The sequence below is a fragment of the Callospermophilus lateralis genome, chromosome 15 (genome assembly GCF_048772815.1).
Source record: "Callospermophilus lateralis isolate mCalLat2 chromosome 15, mCalLat2.hap1, whole genome shotgun sequence".
NCBI classification, from domain to species: Eukaryota; Metazoa; Chordata; class Mammalia; order Rodentia; family Sciuridae; genus Callospermophilus; species Callospermophilus lateralis.
In genome coordinates this window covers 75,127,225-75,147,628 of record NC_135319.1, presented here as the reverse complement: position 1 = coordinate 75,147,628, position 20,404 = coordinate 75,127,225, and the positions used below count along the sequence as shown (strand labels likewise).

At 43.7% G+C, this 20,404-nt stretch overlaps 1 protein-coding gene across 6 annotated transcripts in view; it reads left to right on the top strand.

Moving 5' to 3' along the window:
• Xpnpep1 (X-prolyl aminopeptidase 1) overlaps positions 1-20,404 on the top strand; it is a 51,555-nt gene that overhangs the window by 15,311 nt on the left and 15,840 nt on the right. For all 6 annotated transcript variants that reach the window (XM_076835321.1, XM_076835320.1, XM_076835322.1 and 3 more), the window contains 6 exons: positions 11,729-11,792; positions 12,897-13,001; positions 14,502-14,594; positions 14,903-15,046; positions 16,700-16,795; positions 18,878-18,959. In XM_076835321.1, the coding sequence (XP_076691436.1) occupies positions 11,729-11,792; positions 12,897-13,001; positions 14,502-14,594; positions 14,903-15,046; positions 16,700-16,795; positions 18,878-18,959 (584 nt within the window). The remainder of the gene's footprint in view (positions 1-11,728; positions 11,793-12,896; positions 13,002-14,501; positions 14,595-14,902; positions 15,047-16,699; positions 16,796-18,877; positions 18,960-20,404) is intronic.

Sequence of the window (20,404 nt, the reverse complement as noted above, 5' to 3'; positions counted from 1 at the left end):
CTTATTTGACTTATTTCTTAACTGCAGGACTTCTCAGGACCTTTCATATGTTGATACACATTGCATAACTAACTCTAAGAAGAGGGTAAAATATTCAGCATTTCCCCAGACTTCAATGATTATGGAATTCCGGTAGTCATCTCAGGGGTGGAGGGGGATATTCTAGTGTCTCATGAAATACTTTTGTGATTCCACAGTAGCACTTTTCATACCATGATGGATTAGAACTTCCTTCTTGAAGTGAGAGGATGGAGAGATCCATGCGTGGAGAGGAGAGGCCACTGACGATATAGAGGTAGATGAGAGGGGGGTGCTGAGCAAGCTTGAGGAATGTTGAGGGAATACTGGCTTTTGAGCCTAGTCATGTATTGGAAAAGTAGATGATCAAACTAGAAAGAGGGTTGGTGGCCTGTGAGGAAGCCATAGAGCTGTATGATAATGTTACTAGCTTTAGTAGGCAGAGGGGAGGTGAGGCTAGCCTGGGGAATTTTAGGTTTGGATTTTAGAATTGGGTTTCGTAACGGAATCCTTCCATCCATCTGTGTTCACTAGAAGAGATAGTCAAGATTCACCACATTTTCATCTTCACCAAGGAATGAATGAGTAAATAGGCTGAGCTGGGCACATCACCATTTAAGAAGGGCAGACCTTGGCTTTCTCTTCTAGGAATTTCTTTTTCCTTGTGCTTGGGCTCTTTGCTGACTCCCATCAGTCCTAGGAATTGGCCTTTGCACTTGGAACCAGAGGCCCATAAATTCTCTGGAGTATGCCAGTGGTGTTGTGCATTTTCTGCCTTCATGCATTGGGCTGTTTGCCAAGGCTGGTTTGACCTCAGCCGTCCTGCCTTAGGACGGAGCAGAATGGTGCGGCTGCTGCGGAGCCCGTCATGTAGCAGTTGTTTGGGGATGTTCTGGACGTCCTTGGCGCTGTTTGAAATTGGGGATCTCTTCTGAAAGGAGTTTCACAGTCTGTCATGGAGTCCCAGATAAAGACTCTTGATAACTTTTAATTATTTGTGAACCTAATAAAATAGGGGAGGCCTAATTGTGTGGGAAGACTGACCTGCGAGGGCCACTAAATGAAAGGCTGAAGGCTTCTGGTTAAGGGGCTGTTCAGAGGTTTTGTTGTTTTTGTGTTTCAGTTTCATTTTGCCTGGGGTTAGGATATGATCTGTGCAATCTGTGTGTTTACTAGTCAGGAACATTCTTGAACCAAGCTAAGCCAAGTTTATCTTGACTTTCTTACTCCTGGGTACTGTTCCCTAGCAGCTTTTTTTTTTTTTTGGTCATTATGAAACTGGTTTTTGAATAAAAACCTGATGGAGTGAGGGTTTTTTTGTTCTTTTTTCTTTTTGGTCTTTTTTAAAATTGAGACAGGCTATTTGTATATCTTTATGGGTTACATTATGGTAATTTGATAATAATAAGGGTAATAAGCATTTCCATTTCTTCAAACATTATGTGTTGGAAATTTCATATTCTTCTAGTCACTTTGGAATCCTTCATAGATTGTTTTAACCAATAGTTACCCTACTGTTCTATAGAAAACCAGAATGAATTCATCCTCTGTAACTGTGTGATAGAAGTTCTTTCTATCCCCCACCTCCAGTCTCTAGTGACCACTATTCCGTTCCACTCTTCTATGGGATTGACTTAATAGTCCCACAAATGAGTGAACACATGTATTGCTCTGTGTCTGGCTTATTTCACTTAACATTAGTGACCTACAATTCCATCTGAGCTGCTACAAAGGATGAAATTTCATTCTTCTTTATGTCTATAATATTCCATTATGTATAGATAACATTTTCTTTATCCATTTATCTACTGGTAGGCATCTGGGTTGATTCCATACTATAGCTGTTGTAAATAGTGCTGCAATAACCATGGGAGTGCAAGTATCTTTTTTTTTTTTTTTTTTTTCATTTTCATTGAGGATTGAACCTGGGGGGGTGCTTTACCCACTGAGGTACATTTCCACTTTTTTTTTTTTCTTTTGAATTTTTTATTTTGAGACAGGATCTTGCTAAGTGCTGAGGCTGACCTCAAATCTATGATCCTCCTGCTTCAGCCTCCCAGGTTGCTGGAATTAGAGGTCTGTGCCAGATGTCTGGCTATAAATATCTTTTTGGTATAATGATTTCCTCTTCTTTAGATATATACCCAGTAGTGAAATTGATGGATCATATGGTGGTTCTATTTTTTGGATCTTTTTTTTTTTTTTAAAGGGATCTCCATACCATCTGCACTAATTTAAATATCCACCAGCAGGTATGAGAGTTCCCCTTTCTCCCCCTTTCTCTTCATTCTCATCAGCTTTTTTTTTTTTTTTTTTTTTGTCTTTCGGATAATAGCTATTTTAACTGGAGTGAAGTGATAGCTCATTGTGGTTTTGACTTGCATTTTCCTGATGATTAGATGTTGAACATTTTTCAACTTGTTGGCCATCTGTATGTCTTCTTTTGAGAAGTATGTGTTTAGTTCTTTATCCTGTTTTTAATTGGATTACTTGTTTTATGGGAATGTAAAACATTTTCTGTGTCTAACATTAGGTGTGGCCTGATATATCCAAAACAATTACTTTTGGGAACGGCAGTGAGGCTGGCCAAACCACAGGGGCTGTTCCAGGCTCCCCTCAGCTCTTTATCTCCTACTAATGATCCTGGAATATAGAATTAGATGGCTTTTCCTTAGATGAGGAGAACGAGGCTCTAATCCCAGACAAACATGTCTTTCCAGCAGCATTCTGAAAATAAAAAGTCAAGCTTGCTTGGGTAGTAATTGTCACTTATTGCAGAAGTTACTGTTTAGACTTCACAAACTTACATTCTGTACTCTGGCTGTTTTCCCATTTTCGCCACCCTGTTTTTCTTTTCTAATCTCTAACTGGCCTTTCTGTAGCTTAGCTCTCTGTCCTGCATATATGGGGGAATTTGTGTATCTCTTCTGTCTGCCTTGTCAGCGCCTGGTGCTGGGCACATGCTGAGGCAGGAGGTTAGCAATCTATTTGGGTTCAGATGCTAGAGTTGCCACTTCCTAGTTGCTTGACATTGAGCAAATTACTTCACATTTTTAATGATTATGTTGAACTCTCTGGGTCTCTCTACCTGTAAAAGGTGGGGGGGGGGATAATGATAGTACCTACCTCAGAGGACCAGGGTCAATTAACTTAGGATTAATAGATGCAGATGCTTAAAGCTTGTCCGTCTCCTAATGAGTTGTCTTATACTTATATAATAATACCTTATTATTATTATTTCTATTATAGAAATGAATGAGATTTCCCTTAAGAAGATCACAGAGTAGATAAGTCGAAGTTAAAAATGCTAACACGGTTGGAAACTGGCAAATGTCATAGGAAAGAACTCAATCAGCATTGTCTAGTAGAAATATATGAGCCATTTATGTAATTTTAAATCTTCTTATAGCAACATTAAAGTAAAAGAAACAGTGAAATCAAATTAATAATATATTTTATTTACCCTAGTATGTCCAAAATATTATAATTTTGAAATATTAATATAAAAATTAGAATAGGACAGTTTATATTTATTTTTTTCATACTGAGTTTTCAAGTATGGTATTTTACATTTAAAGTCATCTCAATTTGGATATGTAATTTTCAACATAAATTTTTGATCTGTATTAAAATTAATAGTTAAATTTATTCATTAAATTTATAGTTGAAAAAATAGACCCACACACTCAAGTTGTTCTAAACATACTTAAAAATTTTCCAGTAATTTAATCTTGAATATTGGTTTTATTTCAATTAATTAAAATGAATTATTTTGTTTTTCAATCATATCGGCTACATTTCAAGTGCTCAGTAGCTGCATGTGACTGGTGGCTGCTGTAATGGACAGCATAGGTTTATATAAAGTGTAGAAGGCATTCATAGGTGAGAAAGAATGTTTTAAGCCAGCCAGGGTCAAAGAAGGCTTCATGGGGGAAGTACCATTTAAATTGGAATGTGAAGAGGTAGAATTTGGATGTATGGAGAGAGAGATAGGCATAGAAGATATACCATGAAAAATCTTTTGAGATGAGGGGAATAGTCATAATGACAAATGTGAAGAAAGCCATAGAGGGACCTGTCCAGCCATGGGTGGCCTTGGCTCCCAGACAGGAGTTTGGGTTTATGGGAGTAGGGACCCACTGAGGGCCTTTGAAATGAGGGTGACAAGATCAGCAGGAGCCATATGTAATATGGATTGGAGAAGGCACACACTGGGAATTGAGAAACACGTTCAGAGGCCATTGCAGGATCCCAGAATCTGGGAAAAGAGGGCCTGGACTTGGATCCAGCATTAGGAGCAGAGAAGAGGAACTAGAAGAGAAGTAGTAGAACCTGGATTACATGTGGGCTTCATATGCAGGAGGCAGAGAGGATTGGGAATTTTGGGGCCCAGGGTATTTGTGGTGCCATCAATAAAAAGAAATAGGCTTTGTTTCAGTTCCTGTGGAGAGCAGGGGCATCGTTGGGGTGACTCTATTAAGTGGGTCTCTGGGTCCTTGCCAAGACTGTGAGAACAAGAAGGAAGGGTTGGCTTTGTGTGTGACCTGCACAGCAGCCTCTTCAGCAATAGAGAAGCTCTGTTCTCTGTGACTCTTGCTCCTCATTGTTTCATTTCAGGCTTGATTCAAGGTTGATGGAATTTCTCTTTTTGGGTGGGGAAGGGAGGGTGTTGGAGAAGTGAAGGGGAATCTTGAATTCTATCCTTTGTGTATTTTCCAAAACACAAATACACACACCCACACACTGTTCCCTACTACAGAGAAACGTACCCCAATTGCACAATTACTCAAGGACTTGGCACTCCAGTGGTCTGCTGCTCTCTGTCCTCTACCCCTCTGAGGATTTCTTTTTTTAAAACTCAGAACAAAGGTAGTGGTATAATGAATTTAGGCCCAAGGGGACTTTTACAGTGAGGACTTGTCCTTTTTCTCTGGTAATCTGGAGGCTTTCATGTAGTGTCTTAAGTGAAACATTGGGATTTGTGGGCACCATTGGCTCCAAATCAGGAGAATCATTGGTTGGACCCAGAGCTGTGTAAGTACTTCCTTTTAGAAATCCCAGTTCCTCATTCTCCCCATCTGAAAGGATCCATATTAAATTCTTGGCTTGGCTTATAAAAGGGTCATATTTGTCAGAGACTTTGCCAACATATTTCACTGTGTTTATGGTTCCTTCTTCTGGAAGATACAAATCAGATTTTCCTAAACTCTTTGAACGCTTTTCTGTTCCTCCAGCTTCCTGGTTTGTTTGTTTTGTACTTTAAGAGGCTTTTTCCTAGGAGGGGTAGTGATTTTGGCAACTGTGTGAACTAGGGTAATGCCAGCAGTTGTAACCCATCTTAAGTGTCAGTGGCTTGATACTGTGAAGGCTTTTATCTTCAAGCACAAGAGTGGATTTCCTGGGTAGGATCCAGGCTCTTTCCATCCTATTCACCCCTACCCCAGAAAGGAGTATGGAGAGGGAACACTCATATTTAAGTGCCCTGACCCAGACATCACTTCCCATACACATTCTATTGGTAAGACCTGGTTACATGACACCATCTAGATACAAGAGGGCCTAGGAAATGAAGTCCTGGTTGGGCAGACACTTTTCAGTGACTCTTCTACACTAAGGTAGGAATATGAATCTTTGGACAACTATTTGTTTTCACCATATACCTCGACTTGGTTCCATTTAGGAGAGAATAAGAAATTTCCAAAGATTGGGAGTTATCTAAATATCTGGGCACAAGGAATCCATGTCTTCATTCACAGTTTACACTCTGGTACTTCCTGTGTACAGTCAACCATTTATTCATTCAGTTTTGTTTTCATTGAGAACCTCCTATGTTTGAGGCATGTGCTAGGCGTATGGGAATGGAGGGTCAGGGAGGGGAAGGTGTCATCCCAGTACATGCTCTGGTAACCTCAGTCATCACTCAGCCATCAATCTTCCTTGCCCTGTTCCATATGCATGTGGCTATGGTGACCACTCTTTTTAAATCCCAGCTCTGGTCTTCAAGTTCTGTCTAGAACTTGCAGGATAAAGTTCAAGCTTAGGGTAAGGGTTGATGTCTTTGACCTTGTCTTCAGACGGCCTTGCCAGAAATCTCTGCTGCTTCCTTGAACTTCCTGCCCTGTTAGGCCAGTAGGCTTGCTGCCTCCTGTGGGAGTTGCTCTGGAAATACACGCCCTTAAGTCCTCAGCAAGAGATAGTAAACAATTACTGCGCCCCACAATAACTTGGGCCTTACCTCTGCTCCCATAATGAGGCGTGGCTCCACAAGTAGGTGTCACCCGGTGGGGTTGAGTTACACTTACTTGTTCCTTTGTAATCCTACCCCTTTGCCCTTTTTGGGATAGAATGTTCCATGGAACCTCCCTTTGTGTGTCCCCTATATAAGAATAAATAATTCCAGTGATTCTCTCTCTTTCCATGGATCCTTAAGGTCGGAGAGCCATCACCGATTTTGGAGAGGTTATTTCTGTACGTTTGTGTGTTTTCTTACCCCATTTTCCTAAGTTATTGGAATAGTGAGATTTTGTGAACCCAGCATTTATTGCCAGCCTCCCCCAGACCTTGCCTCTTGCTTCTTGGCCTTCTCACACCTTTCCTTCTCTCCACATTGTTCTCTTGCTCTTCCTCACCTGTCGATGGTGGCCTGGGTCAAACCTCTGAGCTTGCCTGATGGATTTAAGGCAAATCTCTATATCCTTAAAACTGTAGCAAATTTTTTAAAAATATATTTTTTTAGGTGTAGATGGACACAATACCTTTATTTTATTTATTTTTATTTTTATGTGGTGCCAGGGATCAAACCTAGTGCCTTATGCATGCTAGGCAAGCATTCTACCACTGAGCCACAACCCCAGCCCTGAAAACTGTAGCAAATTTTGTATTGCCTATTCAGCATAGTTTATGTGGCTGTGCATTACTGCTGACATTTCATGCAATAGCTCTCTTATTTTGCTGGCCAGATTATCTGCTCTAAGAAGATATTTCATTATGTTTCCTACGGAGTCTAGCTCATTGCCTGATGCATAGTCCATCAGTGCTAAGCACGTGCTCACTGCTTATATCACACCTTACCCCTTTGCTGTGGGCTTTCTCGTCTTCCTCATTTTACACATGGGCAAGTTGAACCCAACATATGCCCAGCTCATAAACTGAAAGCCAGGCTTGAATGTGGGTCTGATTCCTGGTTGTAGGTGATATTGCAAGGTTGATGACTGTAGAGGCAAGTGTGAAACATGATTTGTATTCCTTGTTCCATGGGAGTTTATAATCTAATTGTGAAAGTAGATGTATGCAACCTCTGAGATTAGAAGAGGTGACTTGACACCTAGCATGGATGGGAACTTGTTTTTTTTTTTTTTTTTAAATTGTGCTGGGGATCCAACCCAGAGCTTGGTGCATGCTAGGCAAGTGCTTTACCACTGAGCTACACCCTGGGTGGGGACTTTTATTAGTTGGACCGGAAGTTGGATCCTGACCCTGCCATTTACAGTGGGGGTTCCTTGGGGAAGTAAGTAATTTTCTCCTCTGGGCTGTTGCTTCTTCTTCTTCTTTTTTTTTTTTTTTACTTTTCATGGGTAGGTAGAAGGATGAATCCTTCCAGAGCTGCTGTGGGTTAGAATGAGAGGAAATGAATATATAGTTATCGGCAACTAACAGGTGTTCAGCCGAATATTTTAGCAAGTATTGTTATCATTCAAGGCACAGTGTGGATAAATACCATGTGGATGGTCCTGTAAAATTCAGAGATGTGGGAGGTCTCTGAAAGCTGGAGTTGGTTAGAAAGCTTCGTGGAAGACCATGTGTTTGAGCCAGATTTTGAGAGAGGACTATGGCTTTTTCTTTTTTCCTTCCCAGTAGTTTGTAGATGTGCTTTATTTAGCTGTGTTTTATTTATGATGTTTGAATTAGATGCCAGCGTTTAAAACTTGGGCGATTTCTCATGAACACTTATACTTCTACCTTCTTCTGAAATATTGAAGGTTGATGACATGTGACCTGAGTCCCAGCAAGACAAGAATGAGAGCCGAGTAAGGGCTTCTCTCTTTAGAAAAGACACCTCTTGTCTTGCTTGACTTGTTTGGCTTACATGTCTGAGGTATTGGAGTTTGAAATTCCAGTTATAATCCCTTCAGATCTTTGCCCTGTTATTAGTTTTCTGCCACTGCCATAATCAAGTACCACAAATGTAATGCTTAAAACAGTGCAAATTTGTTCCCTCATATTTCTAGGGGGTCTGAAGTCTACAGTGGTCACTAGGGCTGCATTGCTTCTGAGGCTCCAGAGGAGGACCCACTTCTCTGCCTTTTCCAGCTCCTAGGGGTGACCTTTACTCCTTGGCTCATGACTCCTTCTTCCATCTTCACAGAGATGGTTAAGGTTTTAACTGGCCAGAGTGAAGAGATTCAGCTTTCCTCCTCTTGTTCATTTATTCTGTAAGTGTGGTTTGAGGACCTACAGCATGTCATCTGTACTGTGTATAGACACAATGACAACCACTGTGATGTCATGGAGCTTATATTATGGGAGGAACAATACAGTAAAAATGTAAATTCTTAACTAAGAGGAGAAAAATCTAGAAAATGTTCTATACAGAGAGTTCAAAGTGGCCAGGTGGCTACATTAGCTGGGTAGTTCAGGCAGGTGTCTCTGAGTTGGCGACAGTGGACCTGAAATATAAAGTGAGAAGGAGCTGGCCATGCCATGATCAAAGAGAAGGCTCTTTATAGAAACAGGAAAGAGCATAGACAAAGGCCCTGAAGCATCTCGGAGTTCAGGATGTGGAGAGAACTGAAAGGAGGCTGGGGTTGTTGGAGCATTGTGAAAGGGAGTGAAAAATGGGGAAAAATAGGGCCAGATACAGTGGTGCCTTGGGGACCAGGCCAGGGTTTGGACTATATCTTAAATGTGCTAGGAAGCCATTAGAGGGTTTTAGGGAAGATGCTAATATAATCTCATGTAAATATGTGTGTGTCTGTGTGTGTCTGTGTGTGTGTGTGTGTGTGTGTGTGTGTGTGTGTATTTCTGAAAGACTTCCTTTGTGTGTAAAAAACGTATTATAAGGGCAGTGATTCAGGTAGAGATGATGGAGCTTAGGACTGAGTCCTGTTATCAGAGATAGAAGTGAGAAATTTTGGAGAAGTGCCACCAGCTATGTTTCTTTGTGTTTTTTTCTGAGCATGCCATAGGCCCTTTGCAGTGCTCTGGGAAGAATGTCCCACACCCTGCCAGCTTTGTGGCTGGGGAAGAATGGAGACCTAGGCCCCGTGCTTGCCTGGGTTCTGTGTAGTCTGTTGGTGTGGAGGTGAGGCTGCGGCCGTGTCTTCCTGGCATGTTGACCACTTAGGTCATGTCTGGTTCTTGCCTCAGACCTTGTCTGAATCCCAAACTGAACTGTGCATCTGGTGTTAATTCTACGTCCCTTCAGAGAAATCCTTCCCTGCCTTTCTGATGGGAAGTCTGGATAAACCCTCTGGGTTGCCTGTCCCCACTCTCAGACTTATTCAGCCGAGGGGGCTGGCTTCCTGAAGAACTGTGCCCCTGAGCAAAGATGTTCCACCAGATGAGATAAGCATTGCCTTCTCTGGCAGCTGTAGAGCCTCCTCACTCTGTGACACAGGGAGGAGGGCCCAAGTCAGTGGAGTCATGTCGTCAGTTGAGATGAGTTCTCGCTGTGTATTCCCCGTGTGTGCAGTGATTTTTTAGCACAAGTTATTTTTATTAGCGTTGACGCCCCAGTCTCTAAGAGACTTTCTCACTGTTCAGGAAGAAGAGATTAGCTATCTCGTCGGTGCCATCCATGTAGCACTTATAGGTTTCAGGCAAGTTTTGAGACATTAACTTACTGTCCTGTTAGTACTTTAATTATTATTATTTAAAAAAAAATTAAAGAAAACTGTTTTTTAGTTGTAGACGGACACAATACCTTTATTTATTTATATGTGGTGTTTATTATCGAACCCAGTGCCTCATACGTGCAAGGCAAGCTCTCTACTACCGAGCCACAACTCCAGCCCCTTTTATTATTATTATTTGGTGGTGCTGGGAATTGAACCCAGAGCATGTAAGGTAAGCATTCTACCAACTGAGTTATATCCTAAGCCCCCTTTTTTAAAAAAAAGTTTTATACCCAGTGATCACTGGGTTAATAAACAAGGATTCTAGCTGGGTACAGTGGTGCATGCCTGTGATCCCAGCAACTCAAGAGGGCTGAGGCAGGAGGATCACAAATTTGAGGCCAGCCTCACCAACTTAGACTCAAAAAGTAAAAAGTAGTGGGTATGTAGCTCTAATGGTAGAGCTCTCCTAGTGCCCCCAGTGCCTCTCCCACAACCCCCTAAGTCTTATAAGGATTCTCCAGTTCATAAGTGATGCTGAGGCCCTTTCTGTTTCCTTAGGACTCTATGAAATAGTCATATGTTTTGGGGATAAAACATGTGCCTGCAGGTGCATGTAGCATGAAATGACCAGTTTTGGAGAAGAGAAGCTGAGGCCTTGTGGCAGGCCATGCAGCTGGGCTGGGTGGGAAGTGGGTGTGACCCAGAGCACCTTCTTGCTGCATTGGAGTTCTATCTGCTGGCCCTTCCAGCATCTCCTTGGAGGGGTCCTGGGCTGGTTTTAGGGTATAATGTGGCTGCCTTGGTGAAAGGGCCAGTTCTCACCCACAAGGCAGGATTAGAACATGGCATGTATTTCCCCCCCATATCATGTTGACTGTCCCCCAAATACCTTGGGCTCTGACCAGCAGCCTCATACCCCACCCTAAGGATTCTTAATCTTGCTGAGTCCTTTGGTGTGGGAGAAACCCACTAACAGAAGGAGAAGCAGCTCTGGATGTGAGCAGAGCTGATCTTGGATCCTGGCCCACCATCACCCTGTCAGTGGGCACGTTACTTAAAGATTGTCTCTTTGAACCTTGTTTTTCTTACTTGCTATTTGTCTTATCCTGAAGAGTTGTCATAAGGGTCAGAGAGAGGTGCCATGTATGCGTAGGCAGGCATGGGGCTTCAGAGTCGAGGCCCTGGAGCTGACTGCTTGGGTTCAAGTCCTATATCTGCTGTTGGCCTGAGGCAAGTTCCTTAAGCTCCCTGTGCCTCTCTGGCTATTACCATAAGTTATACATATGCCTCCTGTCCCCTAGCCAGGTTTTACTTTCTTCACCCGCTCGCCCCTCCACTCAGAGGCAAGGGGATTCTCAGTGGGGAGGACCTGGTTTTGGACTTGTTTTCTTTTGCTGAAGCCTCCTGGGTTGGAGGAAGCGTTTCCGCTCATTCCCTAACAGGAAGGGACAGGGCCTGCGTGGGAGAGACTGGTGACGCTACCTTGGAGGGGATGCAAACAGGAAGTTCAGAAACAAGTTAGAGAATTATTAGCGCTTAAAACAGAAATTCAGCTCTACTTTTCAGAAAAATAACAGATGCCTAAATGTCAGTGACAAGGGAGGGGAGAAGGCTATTGAGGAAAGAGCAATTTTTATCTGTTTCTCTTCACTTGCTTTGTTTTCCAAATTAAGAAAGGGGGTAGAGGAGATAACTCTTTCAGCCCTTAATTAGCCTTGTGTGGTGTGTGGTAATTTAAAAAAATAAAAAGTTCAACTTGCCTTTTTAACTAGACCATTGGCTTCTCTGGGGAGGTGCCAAGGATTCCCTGACCTTCGTCGTTCCCACTGGCCCCGAGCAAGGCTTGTACTGATGTGTTGTCATCTGTTTTCCAGAGCGAGTATATTGCTCCATGTGACTGTCGGCGGGCCTTTGTCTCTGGATTTGATGGCTCTGCGGGTGAGTGGCTGAATTGTCTTTCTTCTTCTACTTTTGTTCACCTCCCCCAAATAACTGAACCAAGTTTCAGCCTGTGATATAGAACCAAAAAGAAAATGCAACCAGAGGTCCCCTTTGAGCCTCTGTGTGAGCCTCCTCCCAGCTCAATGAAATCACCTTTTGGTGACCTTTTTGTTGTTCTTTGAGTTTTTAGTTTCAAAGTTTTTTTTTTTTTTTTTTCCTAAAAACTTTTTTTAATTTTAAACTTCTTATTGAACATGGCCTACACACAGAAAACAGTATCAATTAAACTGAATGTGCCTGTGTAACTATCACCTCAAACAAGAAATGGGACTTCAGTGGCACCACAGGACTCCTGTCTTGACTTATTGGTCCTGCATAATTCTCCAGGTGCTTGGCTTTTGTTTTCTCTGTTGACTTAAATAATGTTGAGCTTCATTTTTCCTAACTTTTCCAAAACGGTTGTACCCTTGGGTATTTCAGGTGGTTTTCTTCAGGCTCCCAGGCCTTAAGTGAGCTGGACATAGGGTGAGCCCCTCTCCCCCTGTGGGTAGCACACTGCTTTCTTTGGTGGAAGTCCTTGTGTTGGTTGGCCCAGTAGGATTGGTTTTGGCTGTCACTTGCTGAAAGCCCCCAGGCCTGTCGGGGGAATCAAGGGCAGGTAGAATTAGGAGGCACAGACTCCTGACTGTTGACTGGTGAGTCACTGGGAACACTCAGGATGGAAAGGGTGAAGCGCCTCCTTTGGAGTGTCTGATAGAGCAGAGGAATGGCAGTGACCACTAGGCAAAAATTTGTCATTGGTTAGAAGACCACTTTGGCTATAGGCCCACAGTTCTCAGTTCTTCTTGCCTTAACCTCTCTGGCACATGTGGGATCCTTTCTGCTCAGAGGCAGTGTCCCAGCAGCCTAGACCTCATGGCTGCTTCCTTCAGAGCTTGACCCACAGCTGGTTCTTTAGTGTTATTGCTTTCTTGCCTGAGTCAAGAACACACCTGCCCCACTGGGACTGTCCTTTCACAGCTGTCACTTGCCTGCTACCATTTTGTGGAACTTCTGGATGTGGTCAGAAACCTTTCTCTTTTATTTGATTCTCTACTACAGGCACAGCCATCATCACTGAGGAGCATGCAGCCATGTGGACCGATGGGCGCTATTTTCTGCAGGCTGCCAAGCAGATGGACAGCAACTGGACACTCATGAAGATGGGTGGGTAGAGGCATGGTTAGCCTCACTTTAGTTGACCTGATCTGGGACATGACCAGCTCTTTGGGACTCTTGGATCTTAGTCTTTTATCACATCATGGACCCTTTTGAGAATTTAAGGAAAACCAAGAAATTGGCATTCGTCCAAATCTGTACCATTGCACATTAAATTTTGGAGGGGTGTGATTCAGGGTAGTCATTTTACAGAGGGGAAATTGAAGGCTTCTCTCTTTGGGATCCACAAGCTCAAGGTGTCATGTCTATTAGCACTTTGAGGTCAAAATGGCAAAGGGGCAAATACTGTCTGTATGTTAAAGTAGCTTGGGGAGTAGCAGGTGAGTCAGTCTCCCTTTCAAGCCCCTCTGGCTTGCTGTCTGTCTCTAAATCTATTTTTTCTCAGGTGTGTCCCCTGTGTTAGGAAGATTATAGTGGGTTTGTTGGCCAGTGAGTGATTCACCACAGGTGTTCTGCCAAAGATTTATCTGCTAGGAAATGATGTGACTTCATCCTGTAGAAGTTACACCAGGGGCCCTAACAAAAACTTTGTTAATAAAGTGGTTTATTTAGTGGCTTGTAAAAAAATAGGAAAGAATCAAATAGCAAAATAAAACTCCATGCCAGCCTCCAGGCAGCTTTTTAGAATTGGGATTCATGAGCTCATTTCTTTATAAACCTTTGAACTTCTCTTTTGTGGTTATGTGGTTATACCAAGAGTCAGTAGAGAAAACAGTAAGAACAAGGACTGTTTCAGAAAATGTGAGCTTTTACTCTGCGTGTATTTTACCTGAATGTTAATTGCTTAGTAAAAATCTGTTTCAAAAAAGTATAGATAGAGAAGATAGGACTTTATTAAAGAAAAACTGGATTGTAAAAATTATAGTTCCCCTTTGAAGTTTATTTAGTAGAAACAAGAAGAAAGGGCTGTCTCTCTCAGGAATTGGGAAGCCCAGGACTGTGCTGACTGCCATGACAGCAGGCTCCTGTGTGCCCTCTGTAATCTTTGAAAGATTTCTTTGTGACCAAGACTGTGTTCAACTCTCAAGTGGACCGGGGGCCTTTTCTCTGTGACCTTGACCTTGTAGATGAGGGGAAGGAACTGGTAAAATGTTGTCCCTTGCTCTGCAGTGTGATGTGGGGGAAGGATCCCAGCACCTGGCCTTGACCAGATCACTGCTTGGGTTCTTGTCAGGTGAATAGTGATGGGAAGTGACTAAATGCTGACTGAGGTGATTTTTTGCAACAACACCAGGCATGTACTTGTGTTGTGGTGATCCCAGGAGGACGTTTTGCCAGGAGTTGAATGACAGTCATGCTTTTTTTCCCTTTGGTCTCATGCTCTTCCCATTCTTTCTGTATCTTTCCAGGATCTCAATCCTGGTTCAGATTTTCTAAATGCTGCCAGTCCACCTTAAAGAATGTCCTTAATATAGGAACCTGCTGCTGTCCTGGTATGGATGAGTTGCACTATCTAGAAATCGTTTCTCATTAGTTCTCCTTCCCTAGGTCTGAAGGACACTCCAACTCAGGAAGACTGGCTGGTGAGTGTGCTTCCTGAAGGATCCAGGGTGGGTGTAGACCCACTCATCATTCCTACAGGTGAGTGACCTCATTCCAGCATGGGTAAGGAAGTGACTTCTAGACTCCTCTTGATCCTTGTTTGTGTGTGGAATGTGGCTCAGCATGATTTGGTGTCATAATAGAGGTCAAGATGGGAGAAGAGTTCTGGGACAGAGCAGGGGAAAGCCATCAGTGGTGAAGGCGTCCTCTGACAGTTCCTCACCTTACTCACTCTCACTGGGCCCTGAGAGGCTGGCCCTTCAGTGAGGGCCTGGCTTGCAGGGCCCTGCTGCCTACCTCAGATGAAATGGTGTCCAGTTCATGGCTGGCCATATGCGTCTTTTCAGATTACTGGAAGAAGATGGCCAAGGTCCTGCGAAGTGCTGGCCACCACCTCATTCCTGTGAAGGAGAACCTTGTCGATAAAATCTGGACAGACCGTCCTGAGCGCCCCTGTAAGCCCCTCCTCACGCTAGGCTTGGATTATACAGGTGAGAACCATGCTGTGTCTAGCAGGCCCAGTTTCTGCCCCCCACCTCTCATCCTTGCTGCCATCTGAATCAGTCGAATCTGAGCTGCCCAGAGGACCGCCCATTTGACAAAAGCAGGGGCTTTGTTGGTCTCCACTGTTACCATCAACTTGCCACTCACTTTGGCTTGATTTGTTTTTGCAAAGCTCTTCTGGGTGGCTTTTTGGATACTACTGAGAAGACTTAATTTTTCACCTTTTACCTGCTAACTAATTCTCTACTGTCTAATACTAGAAACAGAACTTAGCAGTTTCTAGGATTTATTTCCTTTTCTGACGTTAGGGTTTGTAGGTTTACCTTTGAGGCCCACCTCCATCTTTACCTTCTGTCTGGGTATGGGTGTTTATTGGCCTGTGTGGTAGTGGTGACCGAGCAGCATGTTCTGTGCACTGTTTGTAGGAGACAAAAGTGTGGATCTATAACAGCAGTGGAGGGGTAGAGGGAGAGAACTGGGAGGTGGAGTTACAGAGGAGGGAGTCTTGCTGTAGAAACAGAGGTGCTTGGGGGATGTCTGGAATGTAGGCAGATTGCCCAGAGGGGTCTGGGAAGAAAACATTACAGCCTAGTCTCTCTGCCAAATTTTAAATAGCATTCTTGAGCTGATCTTCAAAACAACCATTGGTGGTGGGGCAGCCCCCAGCTTGCTTTCCTGTGTGACACCTCACCAGAGGGTATCACACATTGGGGAGGATGGGTCCAGGGTCAGCTAAATATTTTCCATCAGCATGGTTTGAATTTTTTATTTTTTAATTTTTACTAAAGCAGAGGCTCTGACATATTGTTGTAGGAAAAAGGAAAACAAGTATTGCTGGTAAACTTTCATTTTACAAACATTTGTTTGTTTATTATGTGTAGGGCACTGTGCTAGGTGCTGGGTAAATAAGAGATGCTTATCCTAGATACAGGTGACTGTAACTTTAGTTACCAATGCCACTGTGGTGGGGTAGTTGGGTGACTATGGGGTAAATTCCTCTAGGCTGCACTTTCATCCTGGGAGCAGCAGGGAGGCCTTCATTGTGTTGAGTGGAGTGAGTGTGAGTTGCAAGGGGTAGTCACAGGCACAGGGAATTCCTAGGTCTTAACATTGAAAGCAATTCTTGAGGCCTCAGGAATGTAAAGTGATATTCCTTCCTGTGAGAACAGGGGTCACTTTTCTCTGCTTTGTGGTGTGTTCACATAGTTTTCTTGGCATTCCCTGTTGCATCGGTCTTTAGATAGTAGTGTAATTAATTGCCGATTTAATTGTCCTCTTTTCTAGATTATAAACCCCATCAGGACAGGGTCTGGGTCTAGTTCAGGGCTATAACTGCAGCCAGTGACCAGCATGGTAGAGAGCTCTGGCATCTACAGTAAGTGTAGGTGCTTCATAGGCATTTGTCATATGAACAAATGAATAAATTTTGCTGGTGAGGCAGTCAGAGCTCTTGATGGGCAGATGACTTGTCAGAGTCGTGCCTCTCGCACAGGACTTGCATTTGGGCTTCCTGCCTGTGCAAGCATCATGCTTCCTGTAAGTTATGGTGGTCGCTAAGTGTTTGGGATGGGATTTTTCACTTGACTTCTCTTGCTTCCTGGGATCAGAATTGGAGTCACAACCATGTTTGTTTTCTATAGGCATTTCCTGGAAGGACAAGATTGCAGACCTTCGGTTGAAAATGGCGGAGAGGAACATTGTGTGGTTTGTGGTCACTGCCCTGGATGAGATTGCCTGTGAGTGCCCTGGTTTCACTGCTTGGGAGTGTAATTCTATCTCTTCTTTTCGGTCTTTGGGAATCTGTGTGTTCATGCCATTCAGCTTTCTGAGTGGCCAGGGAATAAGCCTTTTGGTGACTGTGTCACCAAATGGGTATAGGAGATGTCAGAATGAAGGAGAAAGAATGACAGCATGTGGGGAGGGGCTATAGCCTCACCTGGAGCCTTATTACAGTCAGGGGGCTCCTGGTGAATCCATGGGTGATGCCCACTTCTTGGGACTGTGGCTCCTCTGAGGAAGGGCATTTCCTCCAAATATTTCCTGTCTGTCAGCCTCTTATAGCTGTAGAGTGGGATTTTAAGAGATATTTTTTTTTATTTATACTTTTCCTATGGTTTTCCAAAGTCTTCTCAGTGAGAATGGTCTAGAAACATTTCTACCTCAGTAAACTCAGGGACTGAAAGTTCCTCTCAGGCCCTTTGATACAGTAGCAGTTTCTCAGTCCTTAGATCTTAAACTGCTTCCTTGCAATTGTTTAGAACCTTCTATTGTCTTCTAGAACCTGAAGGAATCTGGTTGAAATTTCCTCTCCTGTCTCCTATTTTCTGGCTGGATTTCACCCAGGTTGACCCAGAGGGCACTGCTTTATCTTATTACCTCCTCCCTGGAAAAAGAGACCCTACTGCACACAAGTGTCCTGTCTCTTCAGTCCCATCTCATCTCTTTAATCCCCTAAACTTGTCAAATGTGTCAGTGATTTATGTCCCTAATTAGCTTAATAATTCCACCATCAGAGAAAAAAACATACAAAGCTAGTTTCTCCCCTTGAGTGTAACAGAAACACATTTCCATTTTGGAAAAGCTGGAGAGTGCGGAGGAAATAGAAGGAAGACAAAAATCACTTATAATCCTGTGAGCTAGAGACAGTGGTAATATTTCTATGCACATGTCATTTTTTGTAGCCTGTTTTTAAAAATATATCAGAGTGCTCTAAGTGTATACAAGCATATTTTAAGTATTAAGCATTCCATTAAATGGCTATGCTATAAAATTTGCGTAGTCATCTCCCTATGGATGACCTTTGGGTTATTTCCAGTTTTCCCACAATTTATTATAATGCTGCCACCCAAATCTTGGCTCATAAATCCATATCTTGGTTTCTGATAATTTTCTTCTTCCTATTTCTTTGACTTTGGGGTGGTGTTGGTATGTGTATGGTAGAGCTTTTGACCCAACTTTTTCACCCCTCGCCAACCCCAGATGCTGTCATTTTTTAAAAAAGGCTAATGATAGGCAAAAACTATGGTCTCACCGTTTTGCTTCAAGAGGCTGTTATGTTAAAATGGAGGCAGCATTTTTTGTGCTGGGGCCTTTTTGCCCTTTGGTCCTCCTGAGAGCAAACATTTGGGAGCCTGAAGCCCTGGGAGTAGAGCTGTGCTCTCTGCTGGTCTCTCTAGTTTCTCAAATGCTCAGTGACCTCACTAGACCCCAGACCCTGGCTGCAGGCGGGTCCTCCACCCATCTTGGTAACAGCAGACCGTGGGTGGCCTGCAGGCTCTGGTTTCATTCATGGGCCACAGCCTCATGACTCACTGCTTTTCTTCTGCTTCTGACGGGAAGCTCTGCTTCCATGGGGCTCAGAGGGGTCCTCATTTGGCCTCCCTTGTGGGTGGGTCCTAGTTTTTCTACCCCTGGCTATTTTTCTCAGGAAGGAGAGAGTGCTTGGCTCTCCCCTTTTATTTGGGAGTGCTAGAGGTTTGTGTGCAGGAAAGCCAAGCCTGGCAGGTCACTGCTAGGCGGGTCATTTCAACCATTTGGTGGGCATTTCTCATATTTTCTGACTAAGAATTCTTCTGTTCCCAACTCGGGACAGTGACACAATGGCCTAAGAAACAGTTCTGGTGCCATCAGGTGGCAGACACCAGCAGTTGCAACTCAGAGGTGGAGCCAGGACTGAGGGTATTGCTTTTTGAGTGTCGCTTGAGTCCTTTAATAGTCATTGGAGTCCACATGAAAGCCTTTCCCTCCCCTATAGGCTACCTCTTAAAGCATGACTTGGAAGCCAGGCAGGTGACAGGGACTTTGCTTTCCTTTTTTAGGGCTGTTCAATCTCCGAGGATCAGATGTGGAGCACAATCCAGTATTTTTCTCCTATGCAATCATAGGACTAGAGACGATCATGTGAGTGTTTAATCCCCACTTGGACAGCCTCCCCGCAGCTCTTCGGAGCCCCAGGCTCCCTTTCAGGTCCCAGCCTGACATTTTGCTGATGTGCTTCCTTTCTCCTGCCCTTTCCCCTTTTCTCTTCTTGTCTTCCTTACCCTAGGTACTTATTTATATCCTGCCTCTCCTTTAACCCCTCATATGACTTGAAATCTATGAAAGCATTTATAGTACCATGAGATTAAGAAATAAGTAGGTGAGGATATTTGGACAAAGCTGGAGTGAGGTTAGCTCACAACATTCCTGCTGCAAGGTCTTGTTCGGGCTGCATATTTGATTCCAGGTTTTTAGCAGCCAGTGCAAAGGGATATAAACATGTATAGGTTTAATTATGCCATGCTGGGTCCACAATGCAAATAAACGCAGTCATTTTGAAGGTCAGAAATGATCATTTTAAGGTCAGAGAAAGTCTCTGAACTGTGCTTTGTTAAATTGTCAGTTTATCTTTTCAAAGGCTTGTTTGTGGCCTTCCTATCGTTGTTCTTCTACTGGATGGCTTTCCTCATTTGGACAGTACATTTATTGAGTGCCTGCTCTGTGTGCTGGGGGCCTGTGTTAGGTGTTAGGGTGAATGACAACAGACAATCTTGGGTTAGAGTTGGGAAGATAAGTGTCTCTTCTGCCTGAGGGATTCAGGCATGTAAGTGGGCACCAGCCTGTCAGGGGGTAAGAACAACTTCTAGCAGGGGCCTAGACTAGACTTGGGGGTCAGAGGCCACTCTTAGGGAAAGTAATATTGAAGCAAAGATTATGGGTAAGTGTGAATTATCTGGGTGAATGGCAGAGTGAGGAGGAGTATGCAACGTGATCCAGGTGGAGGGAACAGCATTTTCAGAGGCCTTAGCAGGAGTTAGCAGCGCATGTGGAGGACCCGCAGTGGTTCAATGTGGTCAGAGCCAGAGTGTGGCCAGAAGGTAAGCAGGGGCCACAGAAAAGAAAGGCCTGTGGGCCAAGCTGAGAACAACAGGGAGCTACTGAATGAGCGGTTCAGAGGGAACCACATGATCAGTCTTATAAATTGTAAGAATGTAATGACTGAAAAATAGAATGGATGGGGCCAGACTTGGAAGCTGAGAAGTGGTGGCCCAAGCCGGGGTGGCAACTGGCCAGGCTGTAAACAGAGCTGGACAGATGTGGTGGGCACCTGGCTGTAGGTTCCAAGATCTTAACGGAGGAGAGGAGAGGTGTCAGGGAGGACAGTGCCCAGGTGTCTGGCTTGGGTAGTTGGTGGATAATAACTGCATACACCGGGATGGGAACACAGTTGGGTGGGCAAGATTCATGGAGGCAGTGGAAGGGAGGAAAAGCTGCTTGGATTTGGTTCCTGGCAGAAAGAACCCATTTTGTGTGTGAGTGTGTGTGTGTGTGTGTTCTTACCCCCTTACTCATGTGCCCTCCTTTTT